The following is a 24,423-nucleotide window of genomic DNA, read 5'->3' as shown; positions in this document are numbered from 1 at the left end:
CATAAAGCTAAACTCACTTTAAAAACTGTCCTTTATTCTGAAATTGCCCTTCCTACTTTGTTTCATTTGTTCTTTTTTATTTGTTCTTCCTACTTTTTTATGTTAAAATAACCTTTATTTTATGAAAGCATTGTTGTTAGATGGGGTTTTAGATACTTACTAAAGAAAAAGTTGGCAACTTCATGTTACACTTTGTAATATATTTGAGGACATTTACTAGTCTGTGAGAGCTAAGTGTGGGAACTAATAGCTTGATAATCTACTATCTTTTGATTTTATACGCCTGAGTCTCTAAAATGGAACAAAATTGTGAAAATGAGGCAAATTTTTCCTAATATCGAAATTGCTGCTGGTTTGATGGAGAAGGGACCTCAGAAAACATCTAGAGGAAGAGAGCCACAGAATTTGGGTTCTGATGTCTCTTGACTGCTAGGCCAGTGCTACCAAATATTGAAGTGTTTTTTTGGAGAAACTAGTGGCATACTAATGTTTGGGGCAGAAAGAGGAACAGTTTTAGTCAGTTATTGCCGGGCTTTCTAGCTTTTTATCTTACCTGTATCACTGAGATTTCCTCCCTGGAACCTGAAAGAATAATCTGTATCTGAAAGCATTTAGAGATAAGCAAGAGTCCAAGGCCTTGCTTTCTGTAGTAACAGAGAAGTGCGAGAAAGTCCAGATCCCTGTTGAAAGTTTCAGGGCAAAAACTTTATGCTTTCAGTTACTCCACCCCTTTTCATCCCCTAAGGGCACTCTAGCACAGTAGTTATGAAAGAGGGTTTTAGGAACAACTGTCTACGTGGGGTCTATTGCTCTACCACTTTATAGCCATGCAAACTGGGAAAATTGCTTAACCTTTCTGTGCCTCAGTTTCCTCAGTTAAAAAGGAGATTAAAATACATCCTAACTCATAGAGTCATTGTGGGGAGTATATGACATTAAAGCACTTACACCAGTGCCTACCACATAGTAAGTTTGTCATTGGTAGCTAGTAGATGTTATATGTAAAATGTTTATAATTTGAAAATTCATGCTAGTTACCATTCATTCTTATACAGAATCAGGTGCCCAAATAAAACACCTAATTTTCGGAGCAAAGACATCTTTGGATATCATTTATCTCTTTTCTCTCTTTTTTTTTTTTTTTTTGTGGTTCTGAGGATTGAACCCAGGGCCCTACATGCACTAGAAAGCACTCTACTGCTGAACTACATCCCTAGCCCTTAAATTAAAAAAAAAATTTTTTTTCTTTAAATTCTGAGGCAGGTTCTCACTAAATTGCCTAAGCTAACTGTGGAATTAAAATCCTCCTGTCTCAGGCTCCAAAGTAGCTGGGATTACTGTCCTGTTTAGCCCATTTCCTTTGAGTTTGCATAGAGAACATTAAGTGATGCAGAATCTCCTTAATCTAGATGTGGCAAGAAGAATTTAGGAAAGCTGTAACTGGAAAAGGAACATCTGAGTGGGAATCTGTGCACCCTGCTGTGGAAAGCAGTCTTAAATATCACTTGAGATTGCTTCCTAGTCTGACTGAAAATATCATCTTAATGTGTTCTTGTAGACCTTACCTTGCCACGTAGTGAGCTGTTAGTATATATTTGTTAAATGATTGGATATTCTTGAATACCTGCTGTAGTCCTAAATGTTGAATATTTAAGGAAATTTAAAATATGACCCTTGACTTTAAAGAGCTCAGTTCAGATAGAGAAATGAGACTTAAATACAGTGATATCTGACAATAGGTTATATATGCTCAGCACTTTACTCAACTTACTTGTTAACATCCAGAGGTGACTGGCATGATCAGAAAGGTCTAAAGGGAGAAGTGGGACTTCATCTGGACCTGGAAAGGAGGCGCTATGTTAGATAATCTAAGAAGAGGAGGATATATATCCCAGGTGGGGAAAAGGTGAACAAAGGCATGTGAAAGGTGTGTTTGGAAACAGTGAGATCAGAATGCTTGTGGTTGAGTCAGGTGGGGAAGAATCTAGAGATAAAGTTGGAAGAGTAAATTGCTTCAGGTCAGAGGACAGGTCTTTTGTCTCTTTCAGCTACCTAAAACACAGAGAATAAAAATCTGAATTTCATAGGGTTGTAGAGGGCTGTGAATATGAAAACTAAATAACTGGACTCTGGTCCATTGGGAGTCACTAAAGCATTCTGAATAGAAGGATTATGTAGACAAAGTGGTGATTTAGGAAGATTTATTGAAATGGGTTGATCTTGCCATTGCTTCAGCTATTAAATTGGTATTTTCAATTCTGACCACTTTTCTGAATTCTGCACCTAAGGTTCCAACTGGCTGCAAGAAGATCCTGATAACACCTCCTTGACTTTTTTTTTTTTTAAACTCAATTTATCCCTACCAAATCAATGCCTCCTATTTTTATTATCTCAAGCTACCTCACTTCTCCCAATTACTCTGCCTAGAAACATTAAACTTACCTTGAACTCTTCTTTTCCTTACCCAGACCACACCTAGTCAGTAGGGGTCTGCCTGGCATTTTCATGCAGATCTGCTTGCCCTCTGTCTTCATCTCTTTGTCTACCTAAGTACATAGTCTTTACTCCAGCTTTCTGGATCCTTGGTGCTTTGACCTCAGCTAGCTGAACTTGCTACCCTATTTTTTCTTTACATTACTAATATTCCTATTGCATTTACATTTTCTAAAACATCCTGTGTACTTAGATGCTCCAAATCACTGTTTTTTTTTTTTTTTTTTTTTTTTTTTTTTCTGGTTTGGAATTCCTTAACCCCTTTGGGGCTGCTAAAATCCTATTGTGATTCAAGGTTTAACTCAAACACTACATGCTCCATGAACTCTTCTCTTTATCTCTCTGTCAGAATTAATCAATTCTTGTATCAGTATTTTGTGCAGTGTGTGTCTGATATCTTATTTCCTTGGTGTTATTATTAATTATGTATATGTTGGTCTCCGCCACTAATTATAAACCTCATGAGGTCCCTTCATTGTAAACTTGGTTATATCCTTTTTCGATTTCCAAGTGGTAGGTGCTTCTGGATTTCTTGAAGCTCTTGTGATTTTTCTGTGACCCATAGGGAAACAAACAGAGATTCTTCCCTCAGTGCCTTTTGGATAATACATGATGTACAGGAACTATGTTTATCATGCACTATTTCTGTGTTGAATCAGAACATAGAACTTTGCACCTCAAGTGTAAGCTTTCATTCTGTGCCAGGACTGTTCTCAAATTGTTCCTTGTGGAGTAGGACAGAAACAAGTAAACAGTGAAAGCCTGCAATAATCACCTAGACAAATGTGTATAGGAGATTGGGAAGGCTCCTGGAGGAGATTATAGTTAAACTGGATGCTGGAGAATGAATAGTTGAAGAGGGGGAGCTGCACTCCATGCAGAGGGAACAGCATGTGCAAAGGAAGGCATGAAGCACAGGAAGCTCCATTTGGGGAAATTTTTTTTTTAAACAAGATTGGAAGTTAGTTTTCACAGAAGGGTGGAGAGGAGTGAGTGGCTGGCAGTAATCATGTTATGGCTCTTATATACCAAACTGAATGGAGGCATTAGACTTTGGTATTGGGTAGAGTTGGGTTCAAATTTGACTCTTATTTATCTTGTAATCTCTGTCAAGATGCTTATTCTCTCTTGACTTCATCTTTCTATTAAATTAATATCTATCTTATAGAACTGTTGAGCATTAGGAAGAATATATATAAGGTGCTTAGCACCTAAGTAGGTACTTAGCAGATGCTTACTACTAATGTTATTAGGAGAATAAAGGTTCACTGGAGAATTTTAAAGTAGAGAGTACAAGATTAGTTTTTCCAGAAATATTGCTGACAGCATTGAGAAAGATAAGTTAGAGCAGGTAAAACTGTTAGAAGCAAAAAGAGTTCAGTTTTTTCTTCAACTACATTCCCTCACCCCCTTTCTCTCCCCCTACCCCACCCTCTTTTTTTAAGATGGTAGGGATTGAATCCAGGGTCTCACATGTGCTAGGTAAGCACTCTTCCCCTGAGCTATATCCGTACCAGCCCTGGAATCATTCTTTTTTCTTCAAACAAAAGCTTTGTAACACATGCCATTTGAAATCTCTCCTTTCCTAATCCCTCTACCTTAAAGGGCACCTGACAGGGCTCTAAGAAAGGTTTTGTTTTGTTTTTAATGGTGCTCAGGTTTGAACGCAGGGCCTTGCACTCTACATGGAGCTACGCTCCTAGCCCAAGAGTTGGGTTTTAGAAAGGTGAGTTTGAGATAAATACAAAATTTTAAGAGATAATTTTATGAGAGTAATGTTTGGGATAAAGCCCTGAGCTGAAGGTATGAATTTGTGAATTATCAGCCTATAGGTTATAGTTGAAACCATGGAAGTAGACTCAACCATTTTGGGAGAGGGTAGAGAATAGGCCTTCCTAACTTTTGTTTTTTTTTTTTTTTAAGGCTATGGATTTTTTCTTCTTCTAACATGACACCAAAAACTTTGCATATAATTTTAGGTGATTCCTGAATGTCCCTTTCCAAACCCATCTGCAAAGTCTTGGTTCTTGGGTCCATTATTTTGAGAAACTATAATATAGAATAAGAAGAAAAGAGATCTGAGCTGGGGCTGTAGCTCAGTGGCAGAGAGTTTGCCTAGTATGTGTGAGGCACTGGGTTCAATCCTTAGTACCACATTAAAAAAAATGAGTAAAATAAAGGCATTGTGTTCATCTACAATTAAAAACATATATTAAAAAAGAAGAAGAAGAAGAAAAGAGATCTAAGGATGAGTAACATTTTTAGGAGTGGGCAGAAGAGAAGGAACAACCAAAAAAGCAGGAAAACTAAGGTAGAACAGAGTATTAGATCCAAGAGGGAGTATGTTTAAAAGATGAAGGAATGATAACAGTGTCTTCTGCCATAGAGAGTTTAAGTGAGATGGGTTACTTGATTGCCACTGGGTTAGGAGGCTATGGAGAGAGCAGTTACAGTGAATTTGTGGGGCTGGAAGCCATAGCCCCATGGGTGAGTAGGAGGCAAGAAGTAGAGTCTGAGCATTGTCATTACACTTGGCTCAGGAAGCCCATGGGAGAGAACTGGTGGAGAGGGAGAAGTTGAAGATATACAGGCCAGTGGATAACTGTTGGATTAATGTTCCTAAAGAGAAGGGAGGCCTGGGGATATAGCTCAGTTGGTAGAGTGCTTGTCTTGAAAGCATAAGACCCTGGATTCAATCCCCAGCACTGCAAAAAAATAAAATAAAATAAAATAAAGTAAAATAAAAAAAAAGAGAGAAGGGAAAGGTGGGTTTCATGTGTTAGGTGGAAGGACAGACTTAGGTTACAGGGAGAAACAAATCTGCAAGTAAAACCAAAATAAAATTAGTATAGATATTTATAGCAAATATTAAATCTTCTAATTTGGTAACCACTAAGTGATGGATGAGCCATTGATGCCTCAAGGGTTAGATCTAAGAATTTCTCAGTGGATAGCTGAACTCTTCATTGTCAGTTCATAACCTTTAGTGGGGCTGAGATTATAAGAAACATTAAAAGGAATTTCACCCTTTCTTTGACTGTTTTCCTCTCACATAAGGGTACTTACTGAGAGTCCTACCTTTAGTGTTAGGTAGAAAGATCTTAGCTGGGCCTGGAGTTGTCTGCCAAACCTAAAATTTATTAAATAGTTTGAAAGTCTGAACTGTTTGGAGCATTCTGCTGGTCTGTATAATATGTAGAGTTGCTTCTTGGCTTCCCCAGTGAAATTCCTTGCCAAATTTTTGGGGGCAGGGGGTACTGAGCTAGAATCCAAGAATGCTTTACCACTAATCTATATCCACAGCCTTTTTTATTTTGAGACAAGGTATGGTAAGTTGCTTAGGGCCTCACTAAGTTGTTGAGGCTGCCCTGGAACTTGTCACCCTCCTGCTTCAGCCTCCTGGGATTACAGGTATGTGCCACCATGCCTGGCTTGCTAAAACATGAAAATATAAAACTTTAGGGCTGGGGTTGTGGCTCAGTGGTCGAGCGCTTGCCGAGTATGTGTGAGGCACTGGGTTTGATTCTCAGCACTACATATAAATAAATGAATAAAATAAAGGTTCATCAACATCTAAAAACAAATATTTAAAGAAAAAAAAAGCTTCAGGCACTGTAACATCCTTGACCTAAAGTATAAATCAGAAAAGAGCTTTCATGCAATTGAGGGGCCTATCAATGTAGGATCCTAAGAAAGGATCCTCTAGCTCTTCAGGGAAAAGGAGTTCCCCTTTTCCGAGGAATTTACAGCTCAGTTCTAGCAAGTTAGCTCTTCTTGGGAAGGACTTGTAATCATGTCGCTTTTAATAATTATATTCAGAAAAAGTACTTTGATCCTTTTCCTTCAAAATTGAAAGTCAGTTATTTAGCTTTAGGAAGCATGACTGATATAAGACCATCAGGTTCTCTAATGCATTATCCTCATGGAATGACTTGGCAGGTGATCAGAATAACAGGTTGGTAGTAAAATGAAAAGTCTCAATTGTGTTACTCACATCTTCAGGTCTGAAAGAAACATGACCGTGGACTAAAAAGAAATCAAATGAATTCTACCTCTTAAAAATACTGACTACCTTAAAAGAAAATCTGTAACTATTTTCTTTTCCATCTGTGAATTGTTTGACCTGTTACAAAAGCACTTACAATTGTTGTAGTTGTGCCTCCCCTGAGCCCCTGCTCCTTCTCTGGGGATGAGCTCAGGTCTTCAGGGTGCTAGGCAAGCATTCTACTACTGAGCTATAATCCCAGCCCACAGAGGAGAAATTCTAAGGAAAAGCAAAAAAGAATACTTGTGTCTTTAGAGGGAGAACTTTGTAAAATGGTTTTTACATATTGAACTGGATTCTTTAAAGTGACTCAGCTCTCATTTTATTTTGTGTGTTTTTTAACCAATCTTCTAATTGTGTGTTGAACATCAGGAAGGTTTTTGTTTTATTTTTTAAGGTCTTTCTGTGTCATACTTTAGATGTCTGAAGTTGTGGGAGACACAAAAAGGTAAAGCATGGCCTCTTCAAGGAGTTAATGATCTCATTAGTGATATAAGAATAAGCATATTAAAAGTTCAGAACTCTAATTATGTAAGTGCTGAGTGATTAGCACAGTAAATATCATAAAAAATTGAAGGACAAAGAGACTATTGGGAACTGAAGTCGTTGGGAAAGGCAGCCAAAGTAATTTTTCTCAAATACAAATCTTATCTCATTCTCCTATTTAAAACCTTTCAGTACTTCCCCTTACTTATAGGATACAGTTTGGTCTTCTTATATCTCTTCTTTCAACCGTCCTTCTGCACAGTTTTCTGAACATAAGCTCTTTGTCTCCATGAATTTGTGTTATCTGTAATTTCATGTAGCAACTTTATCCTTGTCCTTCTTTTTCTGGTTGGCTTTTAGTCTTTTTTTTTTTTTTTTTTGCGGGGGGGGTAGGCATTTAACCCATGGGTGCTCAACCACTGAACTACACCCCCTGCCCTTTTTTTTTTTTTTTTTTTTTTTTTTTTTTTGAGGCAGGGTCAAAGTTTCGAAGGCTGTTCTCAAACTTGGAATCCTCCTGCTTCCGCCTCCTGAGATGCTGGGATAGTCATCTTTTAAGATTAGTTAGAGTAACTCCTCTAGGAAACTTTCACTAGCTCTTTCCCTTTCCTGCTGAGGTAAACCACACCACTTCTCTTATGTTTGAGCACTCTGTGCTTATCTCTAACACTTATCAAGTGGTATTGAAGTATTTCCCTTCTTTGTTATACTATCATCTCTTTTGAAGACAGGGATTATGACATGATATTTCTGTAAGGGAACTGTCTTCAGTCTACCTCTCTCTCAGCTGAGCTGTTTCTATCAACTCCTGGGACCTATCATAATAAAGATTTATCCAAAGAATAAATGAGTAAATGAAGAAGTTGGATAAATAGCATTTGGAGAGGTGGGGAGGAAGAGAAATAGAATGCCATGCAGGGAAAATAAATAGTGTGAGTGTCTAGGATTTAGATGAGACTAGTTGCAAACTGGTTCTGATTCAGTTTGCAGATGACATGGGCCTGAAAAGAATTATGATGAAATCAGATAACTTAATTATCATCTAAAAAGATAAAAATATGTTTTCATGATTGGTTAAATCTAATAAGATTTCTGGCCTCAAATACTTGAAAACCTTCATTAAGTGAAAAATAATTAGACTTAAGGTTCTAACTGTCCCAAATGAAAGCCAATAGGTAAAATTTATAAGGAAGACAATTATGACACTTTATAGAACTATTAAATTGGTATGTTGCCAATATAAGGTAGTAGATTCTCCACAATCTCAAGAATATTATAGATAAGTGTGAGATTTGGATAGACTTTTCAACCCTGAACACAAGATTCTTTGTTGTTGAAAGGATTCTTGTATCAGCAGGGAATGAAACTGGATAACTTGTAAGGTCCATCTCCTATTTCTGTGGTCTATAGTAGGAAGAGAGTTGTTCCTTGCAAAACAATGATGGATTCAAGGTGAAGATAAAAACACAAAGACAAAGATGAGGAAGTGCTTACTGATTGGTTACAAACTCAGAAAAATAGGTGGATAAGTGAATTCACTGGGGGTGGAGAGAGTATGTTGGCACTGTTTGGAAATGGTGCTATGTGCCTTTTAACTATGGGATCTATAAAAGAAAAAGCCTGGGCAGTAGGGAGAAAGAACCTAGCTGAAGTTTGTGTGACTGACTAGAAACCAGATTTATGTACTGCTGCAGATTCCTTCTGAAATGTTTTCTGACTTGGGAAAGGGATGAAAGAATAAAGCAGTGGTGGTAATTCAAGTTTGAAGATTGTCATCATGACCATGAGAGCTCCTGGTGAGAGCAGCTTTGAGTGACTAGCCATCCTGTCTAGCACAGTCTGGGTAACCACAGAAGTTTTCATTGAATAGGGTAGAGTAAGGATGGAGTGACTGAAGATGAGAATGGGGTATCAGAGACTGATAAAGGTGACTGCTGCCAAATAGCATGTTTGGAGAAGGAATGAGGCTCAGAGCATGGCAGTGTGGTGACTGGATGTGAATTACAGATCAAATTCAGTGGAGTCACATAGGCTTGGATGCATTGCCAGCCTGTGTGTTGATGTTTATGTGGAAATAGTAAAAGTGACCAAGTTGTAAAGGAAGGTTAAGGTGGATTTGCTGTATGGAAGGGGATGGGCAAAAGAAAATGACCAATGACACCAAGGGTGATTTGAACAAGGTGATACAGGGGATGTTGTGTGTGTTTCAAATAAGTAGAAAAGGAGCAGGGCTGATGGCTCAGTGTTCTGGAAGTGGCTCTGGGGAATTTGGATGGGAGAAAATGAGTCCTTTGCAGGACAGCCTCTGTGGATCAGTTGTTATCAAATATTGACAGTCATATTTCTGTTAAAGAGGGGAAAAAATGAAAAAGAGGGGGAATTTGCTTCTGTAAGACTTAGGAGAAGGAAGGGAGGGAAGAGATGGGCAGTGAAAGGTAGGTTGCTTGTAGTGGCTGGTGAGGGAAGTGAACTTCTTCTTCTTCTTCTTCTTCTTCCTTCTTCCTTCTTCCTTCTTTTTTTTTTTTTTTTTTTTTGTGATACTGGGGAAACCCAAGGGCGCTTAACCACTGAGCCACATCCCCACCCTTTTTTGTATTTTATTTAGAGACAGGGTCTCACTGAGTTGCTAAGTGCCTTGCTAAGTTGCTAAGGCTGGCTTTGAATTCTCAATCCTCCTGCCTCAGCCTCCCGAGTTGAGCTACTGGGATTACAGGTGTGCACCACAGTACCTGACTGAAGAGTTAGATTTAACCTCTGCAGTGTAATGTCCCACTTGCCAAGGCCACTCTGCTCCTTCTGTTGATGGCATTCACAGCTTTGGCCTTCTGGGACTTGTTGAGGGAAGCAGGGAATCATTCTGCTCCCTGCTCTTCTCAAATGGACTTTGAGCTAAGTGATTCTGTCTAAAATCAACAACATGGTCAGGACCAAAGAGAAAGGCCTAACCTTCTTAACAAGAAGGCACTGTCCCATTGTCCAATGGTTCTGTCAACTCTCTTACGTGGTCCTACAAGAACCAGGGTGTGGGCAAAGCAGGGGTGCAAGAACTTGTTGAGTGTGGTACCAAACCAGTGTCTTCTGTTTGTTTTGCAGATGAGCGGGACCGGGTTCAGAAGAAAACGTTCACCAAGTGGGTCAACAAGCACCTGATGAAGGTAGGACTCCATGTCTGTATGCTGCTTTAGCATCTCAAACTGTTCTTGAGCTGCATCTCTTTCCCTTCTCACAAATGGTTCAGGTTGCTTACTGTGTCCTTGGGTCTGTGAGGACTCACATTTGATAGACTAACACATTCCTCCTTCCCTCCCTTACCCCTCCCTGGTCATAACAGTGTGAGAACAGTAGCATTACATGCTATTACCTCGGGAAGACTGGGATGGAAGATACCAAGTGATGATTCCTGGGGTTCCAAGAACACTTTGCCCTAAGTTTAAAAATTGTTTTATAAACCCTTTATTTCTAAAGCTGATTACTATGTAAGAATGGGACAGAAGGGACTTTGTTTTCTCTCTAAAGTGTATGAACTTAAAATGTTCCATTGACGGATTTTTACATGAATTTTACCACTCTATAAATCAAGATATAGAACATTCCCAGAATGACTAGTGTTGGGCAGATTTTATTTTTAAAATCGAGGCAGGGTACTGCAGTGGCAGTCAGATCTGAAAATAAAAAGTTTGTGAGTTCTAATAATTCCCAGTGCTCTGGGAAAGGTCAGAAGTGATCTCTTAATTGCCTAATCCAGTGGCCTAGTTTTATCTTCCTCTTATTTGATTTCTCTTTAGCATTGGACACTGTTGTCTATTCCTAGAACCCCCTCTCTTGTATATAAATGCTAGGACATTGCTTTTTCCTGAATTATCTCTTCCATGTGTGAATTCCTTTTTTCTGCCTCTTTCACTGACTTTTCTTCCTCTGACTTCCTTGTTGCTCTTCCCCAGAGTCCTGACTTTGGCCATTTTCTTGTTTTGGTCTCCGTATCTTGAGCAGTCTCATCTGTTTTAGTCATACAGATTGTTTGGTTGCTGAAATGCAAAGAAGCAGAAGTCAAAGTGGATATAGGATGATCTCATGGAGTCTGATATCTAGATGCAATAGCACTTTATGAAACCAGAATGTTGTCAGGTAGCTACTCGCTGTCTCTTTTGGCGAGGCCTTATGTTCCTTCTACTTCACTCTCTTGTGGGTCCCCTGCATTCATTTCTCTGCATTTCTCCTACTGCTTATGTGTGAGTTGTGGTAAGATACACCCCTGAAATTTCATGGTCCTAAAGGCACAAACAGATAATCTGATTGGTTGGGGGTTTCTTTTCTTCTTGGGTGAGTGGTTCACCTGTAGTTCACTAAACTGTGGCCCAGGAGATGGTTACATACATTTGTTTAGTGGACACTGCAAATGAGGGGGGTTTCAAACTAAAAGAACCGGATAAAGAGGCAATGAGAGAACCTTTTCCTGAATTCTTGCCCAACCCAAAGACGTGTTTCTCACAGTGTACTTGACACATTCATCTGGATGTTACCCAGGCATACCCAATATTTGACACATGTCAAATCCTTAAATATTTCTATTCATGTACCTAGTTGTCCAGGTTAGGAATGCAGAATCATATTTGATTTTATACTGCCAGTAATCTCTCCCTTTTTGACAAATCTAGTCGATGTCATCTTGGAAAGATTTTTTTTTTTTTCCCCCGGTGCTGGGGATTGAACCCAGGGCCTTGTACTTACATGTGAAGTACTCTACCAACTGAGCTATCTCCCCAGCCCTGGAAAGATTTCTTACATCTATCTGTCTTTTCTTCTCCTTGTCCACCACCTCTGCTCTTGTCTTGAGGTTTAGAGAGGCTATATAACTTGTTTAAGGCCATACTGCTAGACAGAGACAGACTGAAATTTACAATTCACACAGCCTGAAGTCTGTTACATGTCTTCTTAACCTGCAGTGCCTGGCTTCAGCCTACCTTGCTGGGCTCATGGTGCCAAATTCCCTTCATTCCTTAAGCTTTTGCTGAACTATGTGGCATGCTATTTTATGGCTCTATATCTTTTCTCTGCGTCTCCCTCTGCTTGGAATACCTTTCCAAAGTCTGTTCAAACCAGATAACACCAACTTAACACTTCCTCAATAAATAGTTTGGTGACCTTCCATGTGGGATCAACTACCCTTGTCTTTGTACTCTTAGCTATATTCCTTATGTACTTCTGTTATAGATTTTATATATATCATCCTGTATCTTTTTGCCAGATTGTAATTGGAAGGCACATATTACATCTTATTTTTATAGTGTCAGGACAAAGAAAGAAGAGAGACAGGGGGGATATGTCTGTTCTCCTCTGTAACTTGCTAGTTACCTCTGGTTGATGATATTTAAACTCTGTCACAATGCAGAACTCTTCACAACCTGCTTCCCACCTACCCTTCCAGTTTCATTTCCAAGTAGACTGCCCTGTGTAGCCTGTGCTGTAGCCACACAGACAATTCACTGCTCCCTAAACCTTGTGTACTTTCATACCTTTTTGTTTATTTCTCTCTCCCTAGAATGCACATACCAGCCTCTCCCGCTGGTTGCTGCCCACTTACCCTTCCAGGATGAGCTCCAGTATAACCTTCCTGAGACTCTGACTTCCATCCCTTAGCCTATTTTAATTGCAGTTCCATCTCTGTTCCATGTCACTTTGAAGAGATACCTGTGTGTTCACCTATCTCCTCTGTTAGAGTAATTATTGAGGGCTGGGGCTGGGACAGTGTTTTACTACTTTCTCTGTCAAGTACTGGAACATGAGAAGTACCCGATAATTATTTGTTGCCTTTAATAAATAATATTTCAATAGTACAGTTGATCTGACTTGATCCTTACAATAATCCCAAAGAAGATAAAAGTATTGCTGGGCATGGTGGCGCATACCTGTAATCCCAGTGACTCAGGAGGATTGGAAGTTTAAGGCCTAGGGCTGGGGAGATAGCTTAGTCAGCAGAGTGCTTGCCTTGTAAGCACAAGGCCCTGGGTTTGATCCCCAGCATGGGGGGGGGGGGGGGTTGGGGGGGTGTTCAAGGCCAGCTCAGCAATTTAGTGAGGCCCTAAGCAACTTAGTGAGACCCTGTCTCAAAATAAAAAAATAAAAAGAGCTAGAGATGTGACTCAGCAGTTAAGCACCCCTGTGTTCAATTCCTGGTATCAAAAAAAAAAAAAAAAAAAAAAAAAAAAATTACACTCTCAGTTTCCACAACTAAGGAAGGAGAGTGAGAATTAGAGAAGTGGAGTGACTTTCCCAAGATCATACAACTAGTGAGGGATCGAGCTGAAAGTCAGTCATGAGTCTTCCAGTCAGAATCAAAATCAATAGGTCATTCTACTAAACATTCCCCCATTTAACTCTCCTTTCGTACCTAACAATTGGAAGAACTGAATTGATCCTGCCTTAAGCTTGTCCCCTAAACTTTGTAGTTAAATTCAAATGCCCTGGCTCCCTGCTGCTCATTTGTAGCTGGTGCTGCCTGTTGGGCCTCTGCCCCAGTGCTGTGTGTTGACAGGAGGCCCGGGGAAGGGAAAAACTAGGGGAATACATCATAGCTTTGTTAGAAATTGGAGGCCAGCCAGAGCTTTACTTAAACCCTTGGCTATTTTTCATCTCTTCTCAGGCCTTACAATTCTGATAGTATTTTTTCATCTTGGAATTTTTAGAAAGAGATTCACTGCTAATCAGAACATTGGTCTAAGTTGGAATTCTTTGAATTAGAGATCAAGATCTGTCTTTTGCACCTCAGACATCCCTTGCTTGCCTGTCCAAGTATACCCAAATTAGTGCTATCTTTGGCAGATAGACCAGTGTAAAGTTAAAACCAATTAAGCCTCCCAACTTCTAGATTTAGTTGATCTAGAATCTCTTGAGTTCCTAAATATCCCTTTGGGAAACATTTTGTTCTGGAATAAGCAAATTAATCTTTATTAATTGACAGCACAATTGATTCATTCTTAAAAAAGATTTGTTACAAATGTAAGCAACTGAAATATATAACAATCTAATTAAGAGTGCAAGTCCACAAACCCAAGAGTTCTGTTTATTATGGCAGAATCATTAAAAAGAAAAACCTATAGTTCTTATGAACTCTTATTTAAGTTATCTATACCATATTTCTAGGTCCTTGTAGCTGATAATGAGTATCTTTAGAGAATGTCAAAAAAGGATTCAAGTATGTGGTCCTCAGGAGGAGGAGAAATGCTTTCTCTGGTTAGTTCCTATTGACTTAAGGGGTTAGTAGATGTAAAGGAAAGGACAATATTTAATCTAGCAGATGGAATAATCTTTGTACTTTTATTCATATACACAATCTAGAAGGTACTAGCCTTCCTGGAAATTCAGTAAGAATTCTAGATATGCCACCAAAAGTTTTCAAACTCCAGATACTACCATTTCCAACTTTTTTCTGTGTATTTTAGGTTTTAGTTGAACAGATGGTAACACTAAGGAGTCCACACACTGTTTGCTGTACAACCTCCATGGTGGCCACACAGAACAGTTCACCAATCCCCAAACACTGTGTGGACTTTCACACCTCTTAACTTCTTCATGCCACTGGGAAATGTCAGAAGATGTTGGCAACAGAATGTAATTGAAGCGACTGACAATGGGTGCTGGTTAGAGGCTGAGAAGAGGAGTGTTGCCTTTGCTTCCTAAGCGTGACCCTATGGTGGTAATCCCTGGCTGTCTCTCTGCCTGGCCCTGATTATTCAGGGCTTAGTTTTACTCTAAATGCAGCTCAACCCCCACCAAAAGTTTTGGTCCTTCATTTGGATTTGAATTTCACTCAGGATTCTCTACTCCCTGCGCCCTAGTGCCTGCCTTTAAGTAAAGCTACTCTTACGGTTTTCAGAATCATCCTCATCCTAAGGGAACCCTCTTAGTTCTCAAAATTTAGGGACTTTTCATAACAGGTGATAGAATCTTATCTGCCAAGAGACTCACCCTTCACTCCCCTTCTCACTCTGCCCATTCCAGTAGTTATTCCTGGCCTCCACTCTGCTCCCTGTAGTTGAGCCCAGGTCTCCTCAGAGTGGAAAGTCTAGGGCAGCTATAGTCTGTTTTTTAGTGTTAGATTTTTTTTTCTCAAAGAGAAGTTTGGCCATTGAATCAATATGCAATTCCTCTCTTACAGTTTAGAGATCTACCAGTTAATGGATCCATCCAAAGCTATCAGGGTTGGTATCATTTCCCCTGTATCTTAAGTGTAGATGAGGGTAAAAAATATCCTCTTCTCTTCAGAACTTTCTCCTCTGACCTGTATGTTGCATTTCAACATAGTTTGGGTCAAGGTAATTGAGCTGCTTGCATTTCCGTCTAATACATAGTCTTAGAGGAAAGCTTTTCTGGATCAAGTTTTTTGTAGACATCAAAGAATGCTATATCACATATTGGTGATTGCTATATCACGTAGTCATAGGCAATCACCAATCTACTTTGTGTCCCTGTAGATTTGCCTGTGTTAGATAACCCATAAAAATGGAGTCATACAATATGTGATCCTTTATAACTGACTTCTGAGCTACATTCCCAGCCCTTTTTACTTTTATTTTTGAGATAGGGTCTTGTTAAGTTGCCAACTTGTGATCCTCCTGCGTCTGCATCCTGAGTCGCTGGGATTACAGGTGTGCACCACTGCACTCTGTTCCTTTGTAACTGACTTCTTTCACTTAACATAATGTTTTTAAAGTTCATCCATATCGTATCATGTATCAGTATTTCATTTCTCTTTATTGCTGAATTTTCTTCTTGGCTTATTAATGCTCATGTGAACATTGGTTTACAAGTTTTTGTCTGGACTCATGTTTTTAGTTCTCTTGTGTAATATACCTAGAATGGAATTACTAGACCATATGGTAGTCTATGTTTAGCCTTTTGAGTAACTAAAGCAGCTGTACCATTTCTCATTGTGCCAACAGTGTGTGAGGGTTCTAGTTTCTCTACGTCCTCACTAACCCTATTGTATGTCTTTTTATTATAGCCATCCTAGTGAGTGTTATCATTGTAGTTTTGATTTTCACTTTACTTAATGACTGATGATATTGGTCATCTTTTCATGTATTTATTAGTCATTTGTAGTTGAAGACATTCACTGATTTTAATAGTAATTTTCCTTTTTTTGTTTTTGTTTTTGTTTTTTGTTTTGTGCTGCTAGGAATTGAACTAAGGGCCTTGTGCTCTCTAGGCAAATGGTCTGCCAGCCTTTAACAGTTACTTTCTCAGGAAGTACAAACAGGGAAGGCCATGAATAGTTGAAAGTTTTCACTTTTCTTATTTGTTGACAGAAGAACCTGATTATTATTTGTTGGAAATAAACATCTGTATTGATGATTCTTAAGCGCTATTGGCTTCACTTGGTGACTGACTCTAAAACTTATGATACCTGGTCTCCTGGACTTTGTCTTAAGAGATTTGTGGAAAACCTCTGAGGCAAGTACACTTGTGTACAGGGAGGAACTTTAGACATGTATTAGATTGTTTGGACCATTCATTAGCTGTATGGCTTTGGGATGTCAGTTGAACCCTCTAAATCCCATCTTTGCAATTAAAAAATTGCTGACATAGAAGCACCAGTAAATGTTAGCTAGTTATATATCTTTCTGTGGGTAGAACTGAGTTCAGTATGCTTTGGAAACATACTGTTTTCTCTTGTTGGACATTCTCCAAGAAAAATGTCTGTCTATATTCCCCTCCCCCATCATCTCTGTACCTTTCTGTTAGTTTTCTTTACATAGTTATTTGGTTACTATGGTCAGACAAAGATTGAGAGACACAATAAACTTGTATTCATCTTAATTTTTAATGATGTATTTGAATTTTGCTATTACAGTTGTAAAGCAAAGCTGGAATTTTTTAGAAGAAGCTATTGAGACCTTGATATGAAATTAACTTTACACTTAAAGGTTCCTCCTTTTTCTTTTCAGTACCCTGTGGTATTTCACTTTCTAGTATAACATGGTGTCACTTTTTTCTCAAGCCCTACTATAGGTTATTTAAATAATTATTCAATGCCCACTCCCAAGTTTTATACCATGTTGAGGTCTTGTCTATCAAAAATAAATTTGTCTTCCTTTCCCCCCCATTTATATGGTGCTTTTAAAAAATAAACAAAAACAAAAACAAAAACACCATAAACACTGCAGGGGAATCCAGGAAAGGTAGCACACACCTGTAGTCCCAGCTACTTGGGAGACTGAAGCAGGAGAATGCTATGAACCCAGGAGCTTGAAACCAGCCTGGGCAGCATAGTGAGATCCCATGTTATAAAAACAAAACAAAAACAGAGGAATCACATGGTGTACTGGTTCCCTTGTGGAATGAAAAGAAACAGATTGTACCAATTTGTGGCTTCAGGTATATATATTTTATTTGTTGCAATAATATCTAACAAGAAGGGTGAAATTCATAATTTTAAAAAAAAGTTTTCTTATTGACTTAGTTGTCTCTTAACTTTTCATATCAAGCATTTAATATTTTCTAATATGTTAAAAACTATCATTCATTTATAAAATGATTTCTATTGTATTGTTCTCTTAAATTATTCTCATAAAAAAGGAAAGTTTTCTAAAATTAGAACTTTGTAGTTATATATAGTAGTTGGGTTCATCCCAACAAATTCATACATGCATGGAATTTGATTTCCATTCATGATATGCCACCTCACTCTCCTTCCCCTCTCCCGTTCTCCTTCTACTATTACTAGACTGCCTTTTGCTTGTCTATTAATTTATATTTGATTTTTTTGTTCTTTTTGGTTACACACAATAGTACATTCTATTCTGATTTATTTTTTTAACTTTATTTTATTTATTTATATTTATGTGGTGCTGAGGATCAACCCCAAGCCCCACATGTGCTAGGCAAGCACTTTACCACTGAGTCACACCCAGCCCTATTCTGATATATTTATATAAAGTGATTGGTTCTTTCTACCTATGCATAAAGGTGAGGTTGCCTGTTGTACATGATATATGCACGAAGATGACAAAAGGGAACTTTTTTTAACTCATTTTTGGGAACATTAGAAAATCATTTCTGGACTGGGGATATAGCTCAGTTTGTAGAGTGCTTGCCTGTCAAGCACAAGGCCCTGGGTTCAATCCCCAACATCACACACACACACATACAAAAAATCATTTCTTAGTCTTCATCCTCTTTGAGCCCTGCTTTTGCATGTAGCACTGCCAGTCATCCCTGCCTTGATTGCATTTTTCCCTCTACCTCTTTCACTGCTCCTGTTGTCCGCCTCCCTCCCTTTGTTGATTGCTTTTCCATCTCCTGCCTCCTAATTCTGGCTATTCCCTAAGGCTCAGTCCTTAGCACTGTGCTCTTCTTTCTTGCCCCTAACCCAGAAACCCAATGTTTCCCATGTCTGTAGCTAGAACCTCTGTGCATATGACTTCTAAACTTACTGACCCAGATTGAGTTCGGGTATTTGCAGCTGCTTCAAGAACATTTCCATTTGTAGTTCCTTCACAGCAATTTTAAATTCAACATATTTAAAATTGAACTTCTCAAAATCCATTCCCCTTCCAACCCTTAAGACTGCTTATTTCTGTTAGTGATGTACCATGGTTGTTCTATACTGCAGGCTTGAAACATTGAACCCATTTGAGGGGAGGGATGTTGAAAACTTAGGGCCAGCTTATAAGTTCTTAAAAGAGCAAATGTTAAATGTTTAGCAATTTTATAAGCTGTTGCTAAACAGAGCCATTATTAAAAATTAAATTTACTAACTTTAATTTAAATTATATTTAAAATAAAAGTAGTAAATACTAAAGCTCTTCATAATTATTTTACTGCATGTTGTTATTTTCTGTTTTCTGTGCTCTTGAGATTAATTATGTCTGGTGTATCTCTGCGATGGAAATAGTACACAATAATATGCTACCATACATTTCTTCTCAGTGTCTCACCTTGAAATTGGTTGTTGTGGGAGTATTTATACCATGGAAATCAGCAAATGCCGAAAGCTGAGCTAGGTGTTTTGTCTTATTCATTGTCTACACTTAAAAAAATGATGGAGAAAGTATTATATTGCAGATTAAACTTAAAAGTGTTCATGTCTAGAGCTAATATATTCTTTTAATATTTAAAAATAATTTTTTAGTTGTAGATGGACACAATAACTTTATTTTTTAATTTTTATATGGTGCTGAGGATGGAACCCAGTGCTAGGCAGGTGCTCTACCATTGAGCCACAGCCCCAGCCCTTCATTCAATACTTGAAAACTGTGATCTAATTCATCATGAACCATTTTCTCCAGCTGGATAATCTACCTGTGATCTTCCTTTACACACAACACATACTGTATATTTTCGCCTCTCAATGTAGCCTTGTGCTTCTTTCCCATCTTTCTGCGAAAATATTTGCTAATATCCAAGTTCCATCTCTTCCAGGAAGTCTTCCCAGATTGTCCAGCCTTTGTTTTTTTTTTCCAATTCCTATTCTGCTTTGAGTGCTGCATTGAATTTTATAATTGGGAAATAGTTAGTGGGTGTAGTGGTGCATGCCTGTAATACCAGCTACTCAGGCTGAGGCAGGAGGATTGCAAGCTCGAGGCCAGAAACGGCAGCCTAGTGAAACCCTGTCTCAAAATAAAATATAAAAAGGGACTAGGGATGTAGTTCAGTGGTATATTGCTTGCAGAGCAGGTGCAGTTTTCCTGAGTTCAAGCCCTAGTACCACCAAAGCAGGGGGAAAAAAAATACAACATTATAGTTTTCTATTGAAATGTAAAAATCCCAAATCCCAGACTACTTGAAAAATTCTAGTAACTAGAAATCCATTACTTCTGAAATTAACCTTTTCTATTGTCTAGATTATTTATGTGAAAATCATATTCTTGGACTGGAGTTAGAGGTCAGTGATAAGAGTGCTTGCCTGACACGTGTGAGGCACTGGGTTTGAACCTCAGTACCACATAATAAATACATGTAATAAATAAAGACATTTTAAAAATCATATTCATTCCATTTTCACTATTCCTGTGATTCTGTATTGTGAGCATCACTTGAAGTTGTTGCTAGTCTTGGAAAGAATCAAATCTTCCTTAGCTTACAGCTTTGTGATCGAGCTTCTCAGACCCCAACTTCTTCAGTTTATTCTACAGAATGGGGTGATAAATGAATTTCACAAGGCAATTATGTGGAATAAATAAGTAAAACAAGATAATGGCTGATCACAAAGCATAGTAATGGCAGAGACTATAAAATCAGAAAAACTAAACTGAGGCCAGTTTTCCCATTTGATGACCTTTGGCAAGTTATTCAACCTTTTTGTAACTTGTTTCCTCATGTCTAAAATAGGAGTAATAATAATGCCTTACAGATGTGTAGCACAGTTAACACATAGAACATTTAGCACTGTTTGACAACAGCCACACCTTTTTTCAAAGTGAGATGTTTTTCCATAGTTTTAGTTATAAAATTGTAATTAAAATTTCCTATAAGGAAAATAATTTCCAAATTCACTATTAGAAGCATTTGGGGTTAAATCAGAGGTACATCCTATGAAACATTGGACCTAACTTTTACCTCTTTCACAGAACTTTTCTGACACTTGCTGGACACATCTGTCCTTCATTAGTCATCTGATTACATTTTGACCCATAGTAATTTTTGAGGTATATCAGGATAATTAAGACCTCCCATCTCCTTGTCCATTCTTCCTAGTGTTGCTTAGTGTATGTAATAATTCTGCTTCAATTTAAAACACACACACATTTTTGGTATGTTAGCCCTTCCTATGCATTTTACCTCAACCTGAGAATTCCTAAATTTTATTATTGCTTCCAGTTTCAAATTTTTAAATTCATATTTACCTAGAACCAGAGATTCTGAGGTGGATAATAAAATGATTTCAGGTCAAATAACAGTCTGTTCACTTCCCTTCACAGGTCCGCAAGCATATCAATGATTTATATGAGGACCTGCGAGATGGCCATAACCTGATTTCTCTGTTGGAGGTCCTCTCGGGTATCAAACTGGTGAGTTTCTCTTTTCTCCTAGGGAGTGGCCTGCAAGTGTGGCCTTATTTATGACACATCTTGTTGAGTGCTGGGCAGTGGCCCAGGTGTTTGGAGTTATTTTTTTCAGTTTATCTCACTTTCTCCCTCTGATGATTCATTGAGTCTCACAGGTAGGTAGAGGTGCTGAAGTTGCTATCTGAGCATAGACTTGGAGAGCAGCTCATTTGGGCTTCTTGGTTAATTAAATATGACTGCCTTCCCCAGACTGTATTAAATATAGCTTGTGGGAGACACCATCATGTGTGAGGGCAGATGGGTACTGAGGATCATTCTTACACTTGCTTTATTTTTGAGGATTCAGAGTAACCCACTTGTGGGCCCATTGGTTCATATATTTGAGCCTAATGGAAGCAAGTGTTCCCATTTGGCTCACGTTCTTTTTCTAGTGTCATAGACAATGCAGTTTTCATTTAGATAAATCCAGGGTTGAATATTGGAAACATCTGTTGGAAAAGAGAACTTAAGAGGCGCACAGCTCTAGTAGTCTGAATCCTGCCCACTCACTGCCTTTGGTGAGTTCTTAGTCATTGTTATGTTTTAAGGAACAAACTTTGTCACATTAGATTTTATTGCTTTAGTGATCCTTAGCTCCTTCTAGGATTGGGGCTTGGCTTCTCCTGGTCCTTTTGTTCTGGTTTCCTTCCCCCCCCCCCCACTCACAGTGCAATTTATTTATTATTATTAATTAATTTATTTATTTATTGCAGTACTGAGGATTGAACCCAGGGCCTTGTTTATGCTAGGCAAATGCTCTACCATTGAGCTGTACCCCACCCCAATTTTATAGTTATTAGTGACCAAAATTGATAGAGGCTTTTATTAGCATAGTTTACACATGTAATTCTGGTTCTCTTTTGGCCCCCATTTGCAAATTTAATTAGTAATCAAATTTCATTTTCACTGTGATGGACTTTATTCTTCAGCACTTAAAATTACATTTTGGGTGATAGGCTGGTATATTTGATGAATTTTTACTGAATTTTATTGGAAAATGGTCCTTTTGGTGGCATTGCTTACAAAACAGATTAAGATACTCCAATCTAATTTATTTTGCTAACCCTTAAAAACCTACAAGTATTTCTGGAGATCAAGTATTTAGATATCATCTTTTCATCAAAACCCACCCAGATATATCTTTCACTGTAATTCTCATCTTTTTCTCCCTTAGTTGATTCACAAAAGCAGAGAGGGTGGGTGGCAATGGAGAATTGAAGATGTGTTCCAACTTAAATGTTCAGCGTATCAGCTCTGTTCTTGATTTGGTTTTGTGTCTCTTTTGATGGTGGGAGAATATTTTTTAAAATTTATTTTTACCTTTTTTTTTTTAATGTTGCATTTATTTCCATTTCATCTTTGTGTTGTGAATTTCCTGTTCCTTTGTTGTGTCTTTGCCTTGGTTGGTGGTCAAAGGAACCAGCAGGGCTGAAGACCCTCCGTCTGGTGAGCATGCCCTCCTGGCGCCATACAAACAGCGAGGAGCAGGAGGAGGAAGATGATGATGATGTAGTAGGTCCTCCTGAGGGTGCCAGCATCCCAGCTGGCACTGCTGGCACTGCAGGGCCATCAGAGAGTCTGAGGTTCTCTAGGTCTCCAAGTAGCTCGGTCACCATTTACTGCCTTCTCTTTCCACTTGGGATTTTGGATCCCAAAGAAAGTGGTTAAAACTAATTGTGCCTCTTGCCACTGTTAGATGATTCTGGAGTGGGAATTGTTTTGCTTATTGGAGAATGGTTGGCACAAAAAGAATCCTGGTGTTTGGAGGTGTCAAGTCCCTTTGTGACCTGGAGACTCATAGCTTTCTGATGGCCTATGTTGTCTGAATACACATTGCAGTCCAAATTGTAAAAAGTTTAGTTGACAGCATGACAGTTACTTAATTGCTCTGAGCTCCACAGTCTAGACTAACTGGTATTGTCTTTCCACCTCTCTGACCTCTAGGTTCTCACCATACACCATGCCATTTGTTTTCAAAATAGCCTGTTGTTTGCAAACTCACTGCATGGACATATTTTGGCCTTGGTCAATAATATCTTAGTTGCTGTAGAGGATAGAGATTTAACTTGCATGTTCTGAGACTACCTGTTTTTAATGGAAGGTACATTAGAAGTCAAGATTAAAATGTGTAGAAGAATTTTTTTTCCTCATAGATCCCAAATTATAACCCATAATCTTTCTCTAAAAATAGGGATTAGACAATATCCCCATTCTGTGTCCTCTTTTTTTTTTTTTTTTTGGATTTTTTTTTGTGTGTGTCCTCTTAAAAGTCATCTTTTCATCTCATTGATCTCTCTTTCCTGTTGCCTTAGAATCTTATTTTGCAATCTGTCATCTTTTAAGTTGTCTGCACAGTTAATTTAGTTGAAGTTACTAAGAAGAGGTTCTTGCTAAAAGATATTTCCTAAACCTTTGACTTAACAAGTTGTTCTGTTGCCCAGAGAGGCCTCTGCATCTCTGTAGGTGATCCTACTTGGGGAATGTTGCCTAGAAGTGTTGGAGGGTACACAGAGAGGTACTTCCATCCATCCTTATCTCTCCAGGTGTTGGCCTAGTTTTTGCAAAAGGAAACCTGGGGCAACATTTCCTCCTTGCAGATAACAACCACGGAGCCATCTTATATTTTTTTCAGCTTTTAATTAATACCAATTTGATATTTACAGATGAACTGGGAATTACCTAGTAAGAGTGATATCTTAGTCCTACTTTTAGTAAAATAAAAGCACCATTGGGAAGAGAGCAGAAGAAAATGTTCAGAGGTAGATAGCCATTCCTGCACTACTCACCAGGCAAACAGATTTTATTTACTTCCTGTCCAGAGGTAATAATTGAATCAGAGGTACCAGTTAGAGAGGGCTTCTCTTCCCAGGCTGTATGACTTATAAGATTGAGTACAGAAAAGAACTTTCTTGGGTTAATTATGTGGAGTAGCCCTTACCATCAAAATTTATTTGTTCTGGTTATTTCTTGCTGGGGTAAAGGGTGGTTTTCCTCCAGTCACACCCATCACACTGGGAAATTGGTTACATCCTGATTTTTATCTCCTATTTTGAATTTTTAAAAAACTTTTTTTGAGCTTGTGTAATGCCTCATTCCCTATAGTCAGACATTGACTCCCTCTAGTTAAGCTCCTTTGGCCAGGTTTGTAGTAAGGTTGACTCCATCCACTACTGTGCAATAGGCAATCAGGCCTGCTTTTTTCCTTCAAAGTTTAACTGTGATTTGGGGAGCCATCAAGCTACAGTCTTTGTTCCCATTAACTTCACATACAGTGTCAAACTCTACAATATATGACCATGAAAGAACCTGTAGTGAAGCTGCAGCATTAGTGGTCAAATAGGATTGTGTGTTTGT

General features: G+C 38.5%; 1 protein-coding gene across 15 annotated transcripts in view; it reads left to right on the top strand.

Annotated features, from left to right (window-relative positions):
* Positions 1 to 24,423, top strand: part of Macf1 (microtubule actin crosslinking factor 1) — a 336,255-nt gene that overhangs the window by 113,777 nt on the left and 198,055 nt on the right. For all 15 annotated transcript variants that reach the window (XM_047537702.1, XM_047537610.1, XM_047537575.1 and 12 more), the window contains 2 exons: positions 10,118 to 10,179; positions 20,944 to 21,033. In XM_047537702.1, coding sequence (XP_047393658.1) covers positions 10,118 to 10,179; positions 20,944 to 21,033 — 152 coding nt within the window. The remainder of the gene's footprint in view (positions 1 to 10,117; positions 10,180 to 20,943; positions 21,034 to 24,423) is intronic.

This window comes from Sciurus carolinensis, chromosome 1 (assembly GCF_902686445.1).
Source record: "Sciurus carolinensis chromosome 1, mSciCar1.2, whole genome shotgun sequence".
Classification (NCBI taxonomy): Eukaryota; Metazoa; Chordata; class Mammalia; order Rodentia; family Sciuridae; genus Sciurus; species Sciurus carolinensis.
The sequence above is the reverse complement of the archived record's forward strand: the minus strand, read 5'-3'. Positions and strand labels throughout refer to the sequence as shown.